Genomic DNA, 19,933 nt, shown 5'->3' with positions numbered 1-19,933 from the left:
TTACTGAGGGAATTATCCAGGGACACTTGAAACTACATGGGGATTTGTCTACCATAACTACCGAACGGAGGGCTATGTTCACTAGGCTCTGGTGGTTCGGGAGGAAACTACCAATTGAGGTTTAAATACATTTGGTTTCCTTACAACTTGTCAATAAATCTTCAGTTCATCTTTGTACCCTTCTGTCTACGTATGCTGTTTGGGAGTTCGTGTGTCTTACTGAGAGAATTATCCAGGGACACTATTGAAATTACATGGGGATTCGTCTACCATTACTACCGAACGGAGGGCTATGTTCACTAGGCTCTGGTGGTCCGGGAGGAAACTACCGATTGAGGTTTAAATACACTTGGTTTCCTTACACTTTCCTATGGGCGGTTTGAATGCGCGCACGGCTCTTGCTGCGCATTCGGAGCTGACGTCGGTAGAGAGAGGAGTGTTCCCCAGTGCCAAGGGAGCCTGGCGCTGGAGAAAAGTAAGTGGCTGAAGGGGTTGGAGAAAGGTAAGTGGCTGAAGTGGGAAGGGGGCCACAAGGGTGTGGGGGACCTATTTACCCTATAGTGCCAGGAAAACGAGTTTCTTTTCCTGGCACTATAGTGGTCCTTTAACAACGTACCTTCAGATGTTTCAGCGCCAGATGTCCCCTCAATCCCAAGGAGGTTGTCTCTTCCCAGGAACTGCAGGAGCACCTCTTCATAGGGCAGCAGGTCCGGTTCTTGTTCTTGTAAACAGCCTCCTGTCTTCCTGGAGGCGGCTGCTGCCTTCTTCACCTTCCTCTTCACCATCCGCCTGATGTCGTAGTAACTGCAATGACATGTGTAATTGATTAATTACTTTAATATGTTTCTATATATATGTGTACTGCCATGTTTAAAGAGATACTATAGGCACCCAGACCAATTCAGCGCATTGAAGTGGTCTGGGTTCAGTGTCCCAGGTCCCTTAAAGGAACACTATAGTCACCTAAATTACTTTAGCTAAATAAAGCAGTTTTAGTGTATAGATCATTCCCCTGCAATTTCACTGCTCAATTCACTGTCATTTAGGAGTTAAATCACTTTGTTTCTGTTTATGCAGCCCTAGCCACACCTCCCCTGGCTATGATTGACAGAGCCTGCATGAAAAAAAAAAACTGGTTTCCCTTTCAAACAGATGTAATTTACCTTAAATAATTGTATCTCAATCTCTAAATTGAACTTTAATCACATACAGGAGGCTCTTGCAGGGTCTAGCAAGCTATTAACATAGCAGGGGATAAGAAAATCTTAATTAAACAGAACTTGCAATAAAGAAAGCCTAAATAGGGCTCTCTTTACAGGAAGTGTTTATGGAAGGCTGTGCAAGTCACATGCAGGGAGGTGTGACTAGGGTTCATAAACAAGGGGGTTTAACTCCTAAATGGCAGAGGATTGAGCAGTGAGGCTGCAGGGGCATGTTCTATACACCAAAACTGCTTTATTAAGCTAAAGTTGTTCAGGAGACTATAGTGTCCCTTTAACCCTGTAAAGGTAACTATTGCAACAATTATCTTTATGTGTTAACTCCACCTCTAGTGGCTGGCTACCAGACGGCCACTAGAGGGACTTCTGGGTTGTTAGGCAACTTTTGGTCACCCCTCCATATCCCCCATCCCATGTGTATCACCCCTATTAACCCCCCTATCCCTGTGTGTCACCCCCATTAACCGTGCATCGCCCTTATTTAACACCACATTCGCCTACACTGTGTATGTTACTACACAGTGACATCTGTGGTACAGAAATCCGTTAGATTTGTAGATCAGATTGCAATATCTGATGGATGTGCTGCACGCATGCACAGTACACCCATCCGATATCTATAGCTGAAGGATGTGCCGGGCGCATGCGCAGTACACCCATCAGATTAAAGGCCCAGCTGATCGAGCGTCATCAGAGGCGGCACACATGCTCGCGGTGCCTCCACCATAGTTCTATACCTTGAGGCCTGCTAGCGCGCAGCTGATCTCGTGTCACTTCTGGTGACGTGGGGGCACCGGAAGTGGCGTAGATATAGAAATCTGATAGATATAGATGTCTGATAGAACAGCGGCGGTTTGCAACATGATAGCCTCCCAATGCTTTCCTATGAATTATGAAGATTGCAGCCAAGGAGGCAGAGCGCAGCTCTGCTATGAGGATGAGTAATTAAAGGAACACTCCAGGCACCCAGACCACTTCTGCCCATTGGAGTGGCCGTGGTGCCAACTCCCACTACCCTTAACCCTACAACTGTAAATAAATATTGCAGTTTTCATAAACTGCAATATTTACCTTGCAGGGTTAACTCCTCCTCTAGTGGCGTCGCTGAAACCCCCATAGGAAAGCATTGAAAGTATTTTTCAATGCTTTCCTATGGGGAGGTCTAATGCGCGTGCGGCATTACCGCGCATGCGCATTAGGTTTCACCCCGCCGGCGGCCGCGCATGCTCAATCGGTCTCCCCCGCAGGATGTCATCAGCAGGGGAGAAGCGTAGGTGGACCCTGGGATGGGAGGGAGAGGGGATCTGCAGTGCCAGGAAAATGGTTTGTTCTCCTGGCACTGGAGTGTCCCTTTAATTACAGTTACATTGCTGAGAGGGAGGTAAAACTGTGCTTTCACGGTTATAGTGACAGGAATGCAAACATATATCTATAATGTTCCTTTAAAGCTGAGCTGCACATGGTGTTTTTTCTTTTCCCTCTATGTGCTTAAGTGACCCAACTCTCACTTTTAAAAGACTTTAAAAGCATAGCTGCCAATGATGGGGGGGTGCAGCAAAAGCACATGGAGGAAAAAAAAAAGTTTAAAAAAAACATGGCATAAAGAAAATTATTTTTTAGGAATATAAGTGCACTTACCGTTTCTTCACCACGTACTCAGTGCGATTGTTCCCTCCAACAGCATTCACCGCTGTCACAATCTTCCTCCACATTTTGTTCTTCTTGGCTCTGGAAGTCTTTTTGGCTGCTCCCCCAAAAATACATTGGTAGTACTTGCAAAACTTGGTTACCAGTACTGAATTCTCCTCTGCACCAAAGTTATCAGCGTACTTTTTCTTCCTCCCAGGATTTGCAGCCTTTAAGATCCTGGGCTGCCTCTGTCTCTTCTTGCTTCTCCCACTTGCTTCTCCTTCCTCCTGGCCAGAGTGGCCAATGCCCCCCTCCACTATATCCATGGCTGGATCACTTGAGGAGCTGGAGGAGGACATGACCATTTCTTGCAGGCTCGGTGTCCGAGTGCCTAAAATGGCTGAAAGGGTAAATAGATTAGAACATTGTTCAATGCCATGTGTTGTGAGATCAATGTACGAAAATATAAACAAATTAATGGTTTTACTGCATTCACTTGAGGCTATTTGTTAGGGATTAGGGAACTGATTTTTATGACTGCATGGCATTTGCAATGCCATTCGACATACGAATGCCTATAGTGAGTGTTCGGGAGTTTACTAATAGGGCCTATACATTTTCATGCGATTGATCGCGTTCGTGCATTTGACGGTTCGGGAGTTATTTCAGGAGTTTTAGGCTTAAATTAAACGAAACATTCAATGCAATGTCGTGAGATCAATGTACAAAAATTTGAAACAAATGGTTTTACTGAGTTAAGTTGAGGCTATTTAGGGAACATAGTTTTATGTATTCAATTCATTTGGTTCAATTAACCCCTTCAGGACGGAGTCAATAGTGCACGTTCTGATCAAAACAAAACGTAAACAAAAACTGGAATTTGCGCTATATGTCTGTTCACCCGTAGTTCCCCTCTTTCATATTATATGCACCCACACTTATTATATATCATTTTGTTCAGGAGAAACAGGGCTTTAATTTACCATTAACTATTCATATATGGAATATAATTTATTATGAATAAAATAAAAAAAACTGTGAGAAATTTATTTATTTTTTTAAAATGTGTAGTTCCGCCTCACATTTTAGCTGTAAATGTCATAATACTGTTAGGTTTTACTGCAACAAAATGCACATATTTGTAATCAGCGATGTCTCACGAGTACAACAGTACCCCCCATTAACAGGTTTTATGTTGTTTTGGAAAGTTACAGGGTCAAATATAGAACGTTCCATTTTCAAATTGAAATTTGCCAGATTAGTAATGTTACCTTTGAGACGGTGTGGTAGCCCAGGAATGAGAATTACCCCCATAATGGCATACCATTTGAAAAAGTAGACAAGCCAAGGTATTGAAAGTGGGGTATGTTTAGTCTTTGTTAGTAGCCACTTAGTCACAAACACTGGCCAAAGTTAGCGTTCATATTTTTTTTTGTGTGAAAAAAGCAAAAAACGAATATTTGGCCAGTGTTTGTGACTAAGTGGCTACTAAGAAAGACTGGACATACCCCACTTGCAATACCTCGGGTTGTCTACTTTTGCAAATGGTATGCCATCATGGGGGTAATTCTCATTCCTGGGCTACCATACGCTCTCAAAGGCAACATAACCAATCTAGCAAATTTCAATGTGAAAAAAATGAAACGCAAGCCTTATATGTGACTCTCTAACTTTCCAAAACACCATAAAACCTGTACATGGGGAGTACTGTTATTCTCGGGAGACTTCACTAAACACAAATATTAGTGTTTTAAAACAGTAAAACATATTACAACAATAATATAGTCCATAAAAGTGCCGTTTGTTTGTAAAAAATGCAAAAAACGTCACTTTTACTTAAAATATCATCATTGTAATACAATTTACCAGTTTGAAACACTAATATTTGAGTTCAGCGAAGTCTCCCGAGTAAAACAGTACCCCCTATGTACAGGTTTTATGGTGTCGTGGAGTATTACAGGGTCAAATATAGTGCTTGCAAATTAAATTCTCTGCACTTTCTCCCTGTGTTGTCAGGCATGTCAATCAAATTTTAATTAATCAAATCACATAATTACGTTAAAAGATTATTTAAATATACATGTAGAATTTTAATATATATACATATATATGTATTTAAATTCTACGTGTATACTAATGTAATCTTTTATGTAATTATATGTATTTATCTATATATATATATTTGCGGTTATTTGTATTTTATATATAGATAGATATATATAGAATGTCATTCTAAGTGTATTTTGTTACCAATATATATATATTAATAACAAAATACAGTTAGAATGAAATTACATATGAATATATAATTTATATTAAATTTTGTTTCAATATTTTATTTATTTATTTTATTATTTTATTTATTTATTATTTTAATTATACGTATATATATATATATAATATATATATGTACATCTATTATATATATAATATATATACATATTATATATATGTAACATCATTCTAAGTGTATTTTAATGCTAATATATATACTTATATTAGTATTAAAATACACTTTGTATGACGTTACATATATATAATATGTATATATATTATATATATACATATTATATATATATAAAAATATTTTCAATTTATTTTTTAACATGTTTAATTTCTTTTTTTATACTTTCTTACCAGCAGGGGGACTGTCTGATATTTTAGACAGTCCCCCTGCAGGCAGATCCACAGCCAGCTATAGGGGGCCATGTGATCGCTCTTTGAGAGCGATCACATGGCCCCCGGGGGCCTCATTTGCCGTGGGAGGGCTGCCTGGGCTGTCAGGCAGCCCCCCACAAGAGGATCGCGGCGGAGGTAAGTATAACTTACCTCCTGGGGCTCAAAGCCGTTACGGCGTTCCATGCCGCCGCAACGGCTTTAAAGCCCATTATAATGGGGACGGCATGGAACGCCGTAACGGCGTTAACGGGTTAAATCGTGCCTAATGAACAAACGAGTTTAGCCAAAACGAAAATACTAACGAATGGAAGAATTGACAAATTTCGTTCTGACTAAACAAAATTATTTTTCGTACGAATGTATTCGTACGAAATAAAAATTTCTGAAGTTCCCAAGTCTAATTTTTATGATATTTGGAATGGGACAAGCCCAATCTTTTAATTAAGCCTAAACGTGAGTTGCACAACTTAAACCGTGTGGCAGGAATTGTGATGTCTGTCCTATTGGATTGCGGGTGGGGTGTGCAACATATCTATGGAATGGGAAAGTAATACATTTGTAGATGCAATTATTTCTGTGGCAGGTACATAAGAGAAGATAGAATGAAATGTTTCCATTTGGATTGATGTGGGTCTGGACACAAGGGGTGGTCACTTAGTATCTCTATAGATACGCCTTAACTCCACCTATGGGGGAGGCGTGGTAATCCACAGGGTATATCTCTAATGATCCTGAAGGGTGCTAGTGTACTTGCTTGGGGGTCAGAATCTAATTCTAAGTGAGTCACCATCTTTCCTTGCCAGAGACCCCCTGGGCAGAAATTATACTTTGAAAACCTAAGTGAGTAATTAGGACTTCTGTGTTTTACCCTTTTTGTTTTTATCTATTGTTGGTGTAAATAATTTGTTTATCATATATTGTTATATGCACTGTAACTATTCTTTGTTCATAATAAAAATTTATTTATTAAGTTCTGCCTTTGTCTGGTTAAGAATCACGTTACCTGAAGAGACTAGTATTTTTGTAATTCCTTAAATATTGTACTAAGTAATATTTGGTGGGTTTTATTATTGATTTACCTGAGGGACCAAGGCACCCCATTTATCAATTGTCTTGGTGGTGGCAGCGTTAAAATATTAAAAGTTATATTATGTTTAAGTGTGGGTGGTGTTAAAAGGGGGATTTTGTCATTATTTCTGGTCTTGTCCAGACAAATGGTGAACTTTAACCCTTTCACCACCAAAACTACGTCACGCACACTTTTGGAGTAGGGTGCGTTCGTGACAAATTGGTGGCATTGCGGTGGTATAACTAAAAGATTTTTCATCTTTTTGTACCAGATTTTAGTGTTGCTGGATTTGTTGGTTAATCCAGGCACTAAAAGAAATTTTGTATATTTACACCTCAACAGGCCCCTCTTCTCTGCTATCTTTTATTTACCAAATGGGGTACCAGGTGCAATCCAAGGCAGTGCTAGACCAGCTTTGCCGGGAGAGAACTATTCCCTGTCGGGGAAAAACAAAAGAGGAGCCATTACAAGCATTGATGGACTATGATATGCAACAAGCAGTTCAAAGTGATGCCTCAAACACGGCAGAGGAGATACCTGTGGCTTTTGTCCGTGATGTAGCGAGATCTGGAGATCCTGTGGACTCAGCAGATGCAAACCAAAGACTACAGCTTATCCTTCAACATCAGGAGGCTGACCGAGAGCGCCAGGCTGAGAGAGATCGCCAGGCTGAGCGGCAGGCTCAGAGAGAGGCTGCTGAGCGCCGATCTGCCAGAGAGCATGAACTAAAAATGGCTGAGTTAGTGGGGCGGGGCCTGACCGCCGAGCCAAGCGGCCGTCTGGAGACAGCTCCTGCTCGGGCCGGCAAATATAGCGAAAAATCGACAATCTACAGAAAGTGCAGACACACACAAAAGGCTATCACGCTACTAACGGCACTCCAGTGTATCAACGGGTACCAAACATGCCACATTCGAAACGAGACTCACCCGAGCACCATATGCGGCCTACAAGCATGGCCGGCGCGGAGGAGACGGCCGCTCCTCAAGCGCTATTCATAGCTGGACTCTTGCCCCTGGGCCCTCGTTCCCCCCTTTGGACTGGTGGGGGTCATCCCGGTCCCAGGTGACCGATCCTGTAACTCGTGGATACAAAACTGATGGGAGTCTGCCGCACCAAAGATGGCGGGAAGTGCAGACAGACCCACTCAACTCACGTACTCTTGCTCCTTTACGCTCATGACTGGATGCTGTGTTCGCAGCCTTCTGGCTCCGCATCGCAGAAAGACAGCGGGGTTCCCCGCCAATCCCACAACCTGCTTCACCCGCTACACCACAACCGCCCATGAATCAACCACTCCGGAGACTCCCGCAGCGCACTTGGCGCCGAGACTCAGCCTACAACGGCGCCGGAAACACCAGCACCGTGGCAGGCACGCCAAAACAACCACACATGGGCAGAAACGGGAGAGCGAGAGGAGGAGGGCAACAAAGCCGCAGCCATGTGAATGGGAGACTGAAGCGAAGCCCACAACAGCAACCCGAGCGCCCAACAAAACCGGACCCAAAATGACGACGGAGAGAGAATCTTTCACTGTACCAACGACCACCTGGGAAGGAAGCAGATTAGGGGAGTACCCCAGCAAGAGATCCAAAGAAACAGATCCAGGCGCCTCCAACGCCTTTTCCCCTGCTGGGCATACGCTGAAGTGAGACCCAAAAACAGGGTAAGCCTGGCGGACCCCGCTCAAACCCTTACTGCCACAATGGACGCAATCCAGTCCCCCCTGCAGCCGCTAAGGCCTGATATCTGCAAGACTCATTATATACCTGTGCAATCTTAAGCCTGATATCTCTCTTCTCCTGTTATGTGTATTAGTACCTCGCCAGGTATTTACTAAATGTAACTATGCAGGCTTCTCACCTGTCTGAGCCATGCAATCGGTCTCTGTGTATCGAACCATAGGGTCTCTAAAAGTAATGCCTAGACTACACGTTACATGTTTATTTAATAGTGAATGCTATTGACTTTTAACTTTCGTTCAAATCTTGTCTTACACACACTAGGCATGTACCCGGACACCTAGCTTACACCTGATGACACTTTTCATGTACCAACCAACGAATAGTTAAACTATGTAAAACGGGCTGCACTTGCCAGGGAGGCACATGGTAGATACACGAGTAGCGCAACCATGTCCAGTCTAGCTAGTCCCTCGACAACTAACTCATACTCAGCAGTCGCAGTAATGTTATGCCTGATATACCTGTTCCACTCATATTTTACCACTACCTACCCTCATCCGAAACATAAAATTGTGCAAGTATCACTATATACCCTACTGTTACAACTGTTATTGGAACAAGCAAGTGGAATGCCTCTGGCGTACCACATGTGTATCTGTTATGCCTATCTGCACTTCAAAAATAAAGAATTGAAAAAAAAAAATGGCTGAGTTGGAGAGGTTGACTGCCTCCCCTATAAGTATTAATTCCAGAGACTCTTCTGCACCCAAACCACATGCAGAGAACTTTCCAACTTTGGACAAAGATGGTGATTTGGATGTTTTCCTGCGCAGTTTTGAAAAAGTTTGCAGGCAGTACCAGCTACCAAAGGACCAGTGGGCAAAATACCTCACCCCTGGTCTCAGAGGTCCTGCACTGGAGGCATTTGCTGTGCTTCCAGCAGAATTTGACCAGGTTTGCAAAAACGGTACAACCTTACTCCTGAGGTATACCGAAAGAAATTCAGGACTTTGCAAAAGCATCCCACAGAAAGTTATGCAGCAGTTGAGGGGCACCCAGCATTCAAACAGTGGACTACTGCACGGGAGATTACCACTTTGGAAAGTTTGCAAGACTGTTAATAAAAGAACAGTTTTTCAGCTCTGCCCAGCCGATGTACAGGAACGGCTGCTGGACTGGAACCCCAAAACAGCATTGGAGGCGGGTGAGCTGGCAGATTTCCACACTGCCAACTGAGCAACAGTGGACCGGAGCAGAGGGTTTGCCAAGGGAGCAACAGAGGACCACAGCACCATGGCTCCCCAATCACCAGGCCTAGCAGGCCACCTTTTGTTTTAGCTCCTACCTCAGGGAGTGGGGGAGCTAGTGCCACGTCTGCGCAAGGAGATAGTCACAGTTGTTTTATTTGCAACCGAATGGGGCACTTGAGGAATACCTGCCCAGAGAAAAGGAGGCCAGCACCCTCATCCGGAGCAGTTCAACCCGCAAGAGACCCATCTTCTGTGTTGTTCGTGACCAAGTCAGAGGGCAACAACAATGTGAACCTGCAGCTTGTTACAGTGGGAGAGAAGGTAACTGTGGGACTCAGGGACACTGGGGCAGATGTGACTCTTGTGCGTCCAGAACTAGTGCGCTCTGAGGACTTCATCCGTGGCAGGACTTTAGCCGGAAAGGGGATTGGGGGAATACGTCCTGCAGTGGCAATATACGCATATTTGGATTGGGGAGGGGTCTGAGGGATGTGGGGGTATCGGATAATATTCCTACAAATTTATTGCTTGATACCGACTTAGGTAGGTTGCTATCCCAGTATGTGCCAGAGAGTGATATGTGTTACCAACCAAAGCCCTGTAGGGGCCCTGCTGTGGAGAGGACAGGGTGCAAATGTTTATGTAAATTACTGTGCTTGGAGGGAGGTCAGAATGTATGTCAGTCTGTGCCAGAACCCAGGGTGTCTGTGGAATCATGTAACGATGCATGTATGCAATTGTGCTGGGAGGGAGGGCAGAGCGAGCATGTGTGCCAGAACCAGATGTGTCTGCAATACGATGTGAGAGTGTGCCAAGACAGAGTCACTGGGAGGGAGGGCAGAGTGAGTGTGTCTATCAGTCTGTGCCAGAACCAAATTTATCTGTGGTACCCTGTAAGGATGTGCCAAGTGCAAATCACGGGGAGGGGGAGACAGAGGTTTCCACTGTAGTTGTGGTAACCCGGCAGCGGTCTTACCCGAGTAAGGAGCAGGACCTTCCGCAGCCTACAGACTCAGAGCGTGTGTCAACAGGAGAGCACCCAGATGGGGGAACCAGGGAGTCTCCTTGTTACCATCCCTTCCTGTAGTCCGGGAGCAGGAATCTGTGTCCAAGCCCCCTATTGACTCTGAGACCGAGGCGCAGAGTCCCGAATTCCAGCAGGCCCAACGGACAGATCCCACGTTAGAGGTATTGAGGGAACGTGCTAGTCAGCCGATCACAAACAAGGATAGGTGAGTTTTATTATTGATTTACCTGGGGGACCAAGGCACCCCATTTATGAATGGTCTTGGTGGTGGCAGCGTTAAAATAGTAATAGTTATATTATTATGTTTAAGTGTGGGTGGTGTTAAAAGGGGGATTTTGTCATTATTTCCGGTCTAGTGCCGACAAATAGTGAACTGTAACCCTTTCACCACCAAAACTACGTCACGCACACTCTTGGAGTAGGGTGCGTTCGTGACAGACACCATGGGTACTCTCACATAAAATATTATTAGTTTTATTGAAGTGACATTTTGTTACCAGTTTGTTTCAACGTTTGTGATATTCATTTTTACATACACATAGTATTTTTTATGCTTATTTTTTAAATCCTGCGTCCCACTGTCATAAAATTATCTTAGCAGTACTCAGAAACATCTCCTGAGTACAAATATTTCCCATATGTATGTCTTTGGGATGCACGTGCTGACCCTAATCCAAACCATAATTTGAAACATAATCCCAATTCTAGAATTATAAACCTAAAACATATATGTAATAAACCTTATAATAAATCTAATACTTATTCTAAACCGAATAATCCTCAATTTAATCTTAATCCCAAAGGTTTCCCTCTGCTAATATCTGTACTGATATTAGTAAAGAAATGTTAAACTAAAATTGACAGTGGTACGTTTCTGCCATCTACTGGCTATTTTCAGTATTGGAGTCTCCTATCTCTTACATTTCAGACATTATGCCCAATGCATTGAGATCTGTGCTGGGCAACTAAAAAAGCCCAGCACTGATCAGAATGGCATTGGGCATAGAGGGTGACCCTCCAGGGTCTGTTCATACCCTGGGGGTCTACCAAGCACCAGATCACTTGAGAGAATGACTGTAGCTGAGCTTGATCTCAGCCGCAGTGTTCTCTGTGGATTTAAAGGACTACATGCAGTGCTGACTTTTAGCACTGCATGCAGCTCATCAAAAAGTCAGGGCCCACTAAAATTGGCCCCAGCTGACAGAGGGAAGCCCCAGGTATCTATTAATATGTAGGTTTCCTTGTGTGTGCAGGGATTTAACCCTGCTCACACTACATTGCTGTCTATGGGAATTTAAATCCCCATTTAAACAGCTGCATGACAATCTCACTTTGAGCTCTGCATGCAGCTCATCAAAAAGTCTGTGGCCACTAAAAACGACCCCAGTTGACAGAGGGGTCCCCCAGGTTTTAATGATACCTGGGTTTCATGGTGTGAGCTGGGATTTAACCCTGCTCACACTACAATAGGCAGCATTTAAATGGCAATTTAAGCAGATACACGCCATGAGCACTGATGAGCACTGCATGTAGCTCATCAAAAAGGCTGGGGGGGTCACAAAAAATGTCCCCACCTAATAGAGGGGAGCCCCAGGTTTCCATTGATACCTGGGACTCCCTGGTGTGAGCAGGGATTTATCCCTGATTGCACCAATTTGTAACAGTGGGGATTTAAATACCAATTTAAATGCTTGTTTGCCGCGCTCACTTTGAGCTCTGCAAACAGGGCATTGGTCAGTCTGGGGCCAATTATTCTGGCCCCATGTGAGAGAGGGGAGCCCCAGGAATCAAATGATACATGGGGCTCACAAAAATACTGGAAAAATACTGCACGATGAAAACTGTCCTTCATGTGTGTGTCCTTAAGGGTAGGATCAGCATGACGGAAAATTTCTGTCATGCGTCCTTAAAGGGTTAAGTTAAACCGTTTACGACATTCGGAGCATGAAAATATTTTTTTCTCCTGTGTGAATCAGTTTATGTGCTGAATTCTTTTATGTTTGTTAAAACTTGAGGCCCAGTTAAAACCTTTCCCACATTCAGAGCATTTAAATGGCTTTTCTCCTGTGTGAACCATGTGATGACTAATAAGATGACGCTTTAGGGTAAAACACTTCCCACATTCAGTGCATTTAAATGGCTTTTCTTCACTGTGAACCATTTGATGACTAATAAGATGATGCTTTAGGGTAAAACACTTGCCACATTCATAACACTTAAATGGTTTCTCGCCTGTATGAATCCGTTTATGTGCACTTATCTGAGAATTCGAAATAAAACATTTCCCACATTCAGTGCATTTAAATGGCTTTTCTCCTGTGTGAAGTTTCTGATGTTGAACAAGATCTTTCTTTTTTTTTTTTAAACTCCTCGAACATTCAGTACATTTGTAAGGTTTTTCCTTATTATGAACTATTTTATGTGACGCGAGCAGTGCAGCCTGGGTAAAACCTTTCCCACATTCAGAGCATGAAAATGTTTTTTCTCCTGTGTGCATCATTTTATGTGATGCAAGACTTGTGGCCCGGGTAAAACACTTGCCACATTCAGTGCATTTAAATTGCTTTTCTTTACTGTGAACCATTTGATGACTATTAAGATGATGTTTTTGGGTAAAACACTTGCCACATTCATTACACTTAAATGGTCTCTCACCTGAATGAATCCATTTATGTGAAATGAGCTGGGATTTCCAAGTAAAACTTTTCCCACAATCAGAGCATTTAAATGGTTTTTCTCCTGTGTGAATCTTCAGATGACCAACAAAATGAGGCTTTTTTTTTAAAAGCCTTTGAACATGCAGTACATTTGTATGGTCCTGCCTTATTATGAACCATTTTATGTGACGCAAGCTCTGCAGCCTGGGTAAAACCTTTCCCACATTCAGAGCATATATATGGTGCCTGTTCAGGCCAATCCATTTCCTGCCTTACAAGACTTGACACCTGAATAAAATCTGACCCAGATTGAAAAGACAAAATCTGATTTTCTCCTGTGTGATTCATCTCATGTATAATAAGGTCTGGTGTGGATAATAAGTATTTACCTGTATGAGTTGGCTGATGCTTAACATCCTGCGTGTCACTACTGAAGCCTTGTGGACAATCAGAAATCGGGAATATTTCCTCTATGTTGTCTTTGCTCTGAGTAGCATTACCATCAATATGATGTGGTGTATTTAATTCAATACAAGGCTTGATAGAATGTATGTTTGAACAAGTTCTATTAAATTCATTATCTGCAAGAGTAGAATTGTGACTGGATTTATAAATGTCGACTCCTGGGCGATTCCCTTCTTCATCCGAGGCTGATTCCTCCTTAATAACAATAGATGAATATTCTGTCTGTGTATTATCTGTGCATGCATGGATGTCAAACCCTGTGAGATTTCCTTCTTCATGTAATGCCGATTCCTTCTTAATATCAGTAGATGGATATTCTGTCTCTTTGTAAATGTCCATGTCTCTGTGATTTTCCTCTATACACGGTGGAGACTCTTCCCACATGTACGGTGTATTATTTTTCAGTCTTTTTCTTACTTTACTAGTTCGCAGATAGTGTGGTCCATCTTTAGGTTTAGCTACACTTTCCTCATTGTTTCCAAACTCAGGCACACAATCTGGAGTATGATCTTCACCTGATAAAGGTTTACCTAAAGGAGAAAATGTTTTATTTATTATTAGTAGACAGATTATTGCAAGAAAAGATACATTAAAAACATTATTGTTTATGTACATTTTTGGAAATCATCTCTGATATGCACAAATATTATAGAAGTTTAGCATCCTCTCACCCGGTGAACTGAGGATCTGGTGATTCTCCTTCATTACGTCCTTGTATAGATCCTTGTGTCCTTCTAGATACTCCCACTCCTCCATGGAGAAATGGACAGTGACATCCTCACACCTTATAGGAACCTGACACACACAATGATACAGTCACTATCCAGACACATCCCTTCTTGTTACTGTATAATATCCCATTCCCAGCAGCCTCACCTCTCCAGTCAGCAGCTGGATGATCTTCTTGGTCAGTTCCAGGATCTTCTTGTCATTCTCTCTCTCATGTATCAGTGAGGAACGTTGAGTAACTGCACTGAGGCGCTCTGTTTTATAGGATCCTTCTGTTACATGGTGAGGGCGGTTGTGATCAACACACTCACGAAACTGTTTTGCAATTACCTGATTAAAAATAATAAGAAAAAAATAATTATAGAGGTTTTATTTCTGGGACACAAGTATTTAAAAACCTTGAGGGTTTAGGACTATTCTACTCAGTTCCTACAATGCTGTTCTCATCTCTTATGTGGGATCCTAGAATCTAATTTACACATTTGATGTTGATTATTATAAATCTACTTCTGACCTCCCATTACCAAATGATTCCACAGAGGTGTAAAATTAAAAAAAAATATTTGCTTATTCAAGGGAATCTAAAGCATTATCCCAATCTGCTTGACCCAACACAAAATTATTTCAATTAGAAGCATTGGGTCCCCTGCCATGTGCTGGATATTGACGGGATTATTTACTAAACTCTGAATTTTCACAAATTAAATCCAAAGGATAAACTGATGCTTAAGTAGATGGTCTGAAAAGATCTCATAACTCAGCTATAGTCGGGCTTTCCCCCACCCCACTTTTGCCAATGGAATTAAATTTGGAATCAATTTGCAAAAATTTAGTTGAGTGAATAATCTGAGTGTCTCATACCCTGCCGGTCCCCTGTTAGGGCACATAGGGCCCTCAGACCAAAAGGGCCTCTAGATGCCCCCCCTAGAGATGTCATTTGTTGCCTTGCCCACTTCCAAACCAAGGAAGACATCCTGCGTAGAGCCATGGACACCAAACAGGTGCTCATTAACGGAGTTGAGGTACAACTGTACCCGGACTTGTCACCAGCGACACTAGCCAACCGGAGAGCGATGCGCCCCCTTACACGGGCACTACAGGCCAATAAAGTCCGCTACAGGTGGAACTTTCCCACGGGACAGCAAGCTACCACACAGAATGGACCTTTCACAGTGAAAAGCGAAGGGGATATGGAAGACCTATTAAAAGAGCTGCACCTCGCACCAATACACATGACCTGGTACGACCCGCTGAATTTTTACTCCTTCCCACAGGGGCCGAACCCTCCAGCCCCAACGCAACAACGAGCAAGGAGACCCCGACAGCAAGCCATAAGGCCGTCGGGAACAACCCGGTAATTGACTCAAGCGGTTGCTGCCCTGAATTGGACACCCCAAAAGACTTGGCCCAACGCAAGACGACCCCCTTGCGCCCCCCTGCCACGTGATTCTCAGAGACGCTATCCGGTACGACCCACACATGGAGCCACAAGACATGGCCCGAACCAAAGGTGCAACGTGACCCCCCAGACGTGCCACGCCACCACACCGGTGGACCCCCCCAAGCACTGGGGCGCGGAGAAACTAGAGCCGCTTGTGCCGGCGACCTGGACTAAAGAGTATTTTTAACTGCAAGTACCTCAAGGACAGAGGGGGAAGGGAGGGAGTGGAGAGGTTCGGCTCTCCGGCTGGGTCCCGCCGCCGCCATCCACCCGGCCTGCGATGACCACTTGCAAGCAGCCCGGGGGGGAGGGTGGAGCCAGCGGGACACACCTGGGGAGCTGGACTCTAGGTCGAACCAGGGGTGAGGGGGTAAGCGGGAGACCAGGAAGCTGGAGCAAGGGTACTACACAGACAAGGATAAGGAAGCGACCCCACATGGACAACACCCACGGGGAGGAGGCAACAACGGGGGGGGGACCACAAGACCAAACACACTACGGTCGAGACTGGGCACTGATGCGACTACAATGGGGATGGCAACACGCTCAAGGTGGGGGGGGAACGCAGGGACAGGACCAAGGGGGACGCCTGAGAGATCCGGGACAGCACAATAGAATGTAAGCCTACACAGGCAAACCTTTTGGCAAACACAGCCTTAGGGCCGGATATCGCCTGACCACTGTTACTGGTTTGAAAGACATGTTGTCTAAATGTTTAAAATGATATGTTTTATAGATGTTTTCGATGTTCTAGCTCATTTATCACTGCCTTACTCCCATACAGGCCACGAGGCCACTCTAAATCAGAGGCGAGGATTACGATACCACGCATACACAGGACACGCATTGGAGCCGCAGGGGAACCACGCAGGTCTGTGACGCTTACAGGTGACTAAGGCGAGTTCCGACAGTTACGGACCGGACACAGACATGGACCGCTAGGAGAGCCTGGGCCTCCTTCCACGACCCCACGGGATAGGGCGTCAATAAAAGGTGAGCAAGCCACACGGACCACAGGTGGAGCCGTGCGCTGTAGCTCCCCGACGCCTACACCCAGTCGCCACCACACTGTGACGAGACCCAAACCTTCCCTACCCGTACCACACACCCCCATCTCAATCCCCACTTCGCCCCCCCTCTCTAAGCCTCCTTTCCACCGACAGAGAGATCCAGGGGGGCGGCGCCTCACTCACCCCACCAGACCCGACATGGCATTGATTCCTGCCAAACTCACCATCATGACCATTAATGCCAGGGGACTTAACAAGCCTGAGAAACGTTCTGGGGCCCTCAAAGACTTCCACACACATACGGCCTCGATAGTCATGATCCAAGAGACACACTTCAAGAAGGGCGACAGACCAAAACTGACGAACCAACACTACCCACAAGGGTACTTTAGCGACTATCATGGGGGCAAATCTAGGGGGACCGCCATCCCTGTGAACAAGCGGGTGCCGTTCCAGGAGGGGGGGGGGTGCCTAACGGACAAGGAGGGTAGATTCCTATTCGTCCAAGGCAAAATAGCTGGGCAATCTTACACATTCGCAACCATATATGCCCCTAATAGGAAACAATATCGCTTCCTCCTCCGAACTGCACGCTTTTGCTGAAGGGACCTTGCTACTTGGGGGGGACTTTAATATTACACTAGACCCAACTTGGGACTGCTCTGCAGGCACGTCCCACACCCCGACGCAACAGCTACACTCCCTCAAGGCACTCCTACGAAAGCACAGACTGGTCGACTGCTGGAGAGCCCACCACCCAGACGAAAAGGACTTTACATACTTTTCCCATCCGCATCAAACATACACTAGAATAGATCACTTCTACACCACACAGCATGCTCTCCCCCTAGTAGTGGACGCGACAATAGGAGTGGCGACGTGGTCTGACCACGCACCTGTTACCCTTCACCTAAAATCCCCACTGTACCGACCCACTATAACTAAATGGAGACTCAGCGAGTACCTCCTGGCCAGAACCGACCTAACGGAACACATAGGGGAAAAACTTAGGGACCATTTCCTGGACAACCCCGACGACTAGATGGGAAGCCCACAAAAGTGTGATACGGGGACATTTTATACAACAGGGAGCCACACTTAAGAAACAATCCGAAGCCCGCCTAACCAAGATCCTGACAGACATCCAACATGAGGAAGACCTTAACAAAAACGCGCCACACCACACCCACCAGACGCGACTCCTACAGCTAAGGCGAGAGTTAACCTCACTGCTTCATTCTAAGTTTCACAGAGATGTGATCAGACACAAAGCTTTCTTCTCCCTACACGGGAACAAGAGCGGCAAACTCTTAACCACGATGCTAGCAAAACGACGGCAGCTTACTTACATAGACAAAAGTGGCACACTTCACCGCCTTCCGACCCACATTCTGACCGCAATATGGACATACTACGCCGACCTCTATTCCCTACCGCAATCACACACGGAGATAGCGAAAACACGACTACAAGACCAAATACGCACATACCTCAACGCACATCCGCCCCCACTATAGACGGAGACACATCAACATTCCTAGACGAACCAATAACACTAGAAGAACTGACACTTGCGATAAAACAAACTAAACCAGGCAAAAGCCCTGGCCCCGACGGCCTCCCACTAAAATATTACAAAACCTTGCGGACAGTCTATACCCACCGCTGGTGGAATCCTTCAACGCAGTGAGAGAAGGCCAATGCTTCCCCAAACAGGCCCTGACGGCACACATTACCATAATCCCCAAGGAAGGTAAAGACGGCGAACATTGTGGGAACTACAGACCAATCTCCCTCATCAACTGTGATGTCAAACTCCTCGCAAAGATCCTGGCGACGCGGCTCCACCCAGACCAGGTGGGGTTTGTGGGGGGCCGCGAGGCTAGAGACAACACTATCCGAGCACTCACCCTTATGCACAGCAGGGGGGTGGGAGCTGGGGGCCTTCTCCTGCTATCCAAGGATGCGGAGAAGGCCTTCGACAGAGTGGGTTGGACATACCTCTTCGACACCCTGAAACACGCGGGACTGGGACCGCACATGATGAGGTGGATAACAGCTCTATACCAAGCACCGACAGCACACGTCCTTGTCAACGGGGCACTGACCACGGAACTCACAATACACAACGGCACCAGACAGGGATGCCCCCTATCCCCCCTACTGTTCGTCCTAGCCCTGGAGCCATTCCTGACACACATCAGACATAACAGCGATATCACAGGAATCACAACGGGCGAGGTCCACCACAAAGTGGCCGCCTTCACAGACTACATGCTGTTCGTCACCAACCTGGAAATATCCCTACCCAACATCCAACACGCCTTTAAAGAGTTTGGAGAGATCTCCAACCTAAAAATAAACTACTCTAAATCCCATATCCTGAGCGTCAGCGTCCCAAGCAGACGCGCTGGCCCTTTACGCCAGAGTTTCCCGTTCCAATGGGCTGACCAAAAGATCAGATACCTGGGAACCTGGCTAACTAGAGAAAGCAGGGACCTTTTCCAAGCTAACTTTGCTACCACACTCTCTACCTTCCAAAAAGACATGAGGGATTGGGCACACCCACACATATCGTGGCCCGGGAGGATCCAAGTCATCAAGATGAATTTCCTCCCGCGCCTACTATACTTATTCCAAACCATTCCTATCAAACTCCCGGGGGCGTTTTTCGCCTCACTTAGAACAGCCATGATCACATACATCTGGGACGGAAGGCGCCCCAGGATGAAAGCCAACACACTCATGAAACCCAAAGACAAGGGGGATCTGGCATTGCCAGACTTTCGCTTGTACCACACAGCCACACATCTTCTACGGGTGATGGAGTGGACGAAGAGCGGGGTCCATAAACTATGGAAAGTGGCAGAAGAGTCAGAGGCAACCGTGCCGCTAGCAGCCATACTCTGGGGCAGGAAAGACCCCGGAAGTCGAGCCATGTCCCCGTACACCAAACAGACCTTGGAAGTATGGCACAGAGCATCGAAGACACACAGCCTAGCACCTTACCTCTCCCCCTTGACACCACTGATACACAACGCTGACTTCACGCCAGGCCTCGACCCAAAGACA

At 45.2% G+C, this 19,933-nt stretch overlaps 2 protein-coding genes across 5 annotated transcripts in view; both read right to left on the bottom strand.

Moving 5' to 3' along the window:
* LOC134574536 (gastrula zinc finger protein XlCGF26.1-like) overlaps positions 1-19,933 on the bottom strand; it is a 229,658-nt gene that overhangs the window by 79,172 nt on the left and 130,553 nt on the right. For 2 of the 4 annotated variants that reach the window (XM_063433650.1, XM_063433649.1), the window contains exons 3-7: positions 14,558-14,740; positions 14,353-14,476; positions 13,606-14,211; positions 2,859-3,249; positions 617-804 (exon numbers count right to left, since the gene is read on the bottom strand). In XM_063433650.1, the coding sequence (XP_063289720.1) occupies positions 617-804; positions 2,859-3,249; positions 13,606-14,211; positions 14,353-14,476; positions 14,558-14,740 (1,492 nt within the window). Of the gene's footprint in view, positions 1-616; positions 805-2,858; positions 3,250-13,605; positions 14,212-14,352; positions 14,477-14,557; positions 14,741-19,933 lie in introns of those variants that run through there. The other 2 variants (XM_063433652.1, XM_063433651.1) reach the window with 2 other exon arrangements.
* Positions 12,532-13,564, bottom strand: LOC134575517 (gastrula zinc finger protein XlCGF8.2DB-like). The gene is made up of 2 exons (XM_063434818.1): positions 13,521-13,564; positions 12,532-13,483 (listed from the first exon to the last, which is right to left on the bottom strand). The coding sequence occupies exons 1-2, from the start codon at positions 13,562-13,564 to the stop codon at positions 12,532-12,534; spliced, it is 996 nt and encodes a 331-aa protein (XP_063290888.1).

The sequence above is a fragment of the Pelobates fuscus genome, chromosome 10, assembly GCF_036172605.1.
Source record: "Pelobates fuscus isolate aPelFus1 chromosome 10, aPelFus1.pri, whole genome shotgun sequence".
Classification (NCBI taxonomy): Eukaryota; Metazoa; Chordata; class Amphibia; order Anura; family Pelobatidae; genus Pelobates; species Pelobates fuscus.
Note: the sequence above shows the minus strand (reverse complement) of the source record. Positions and strands in the feature narration are given on the sequence as shown.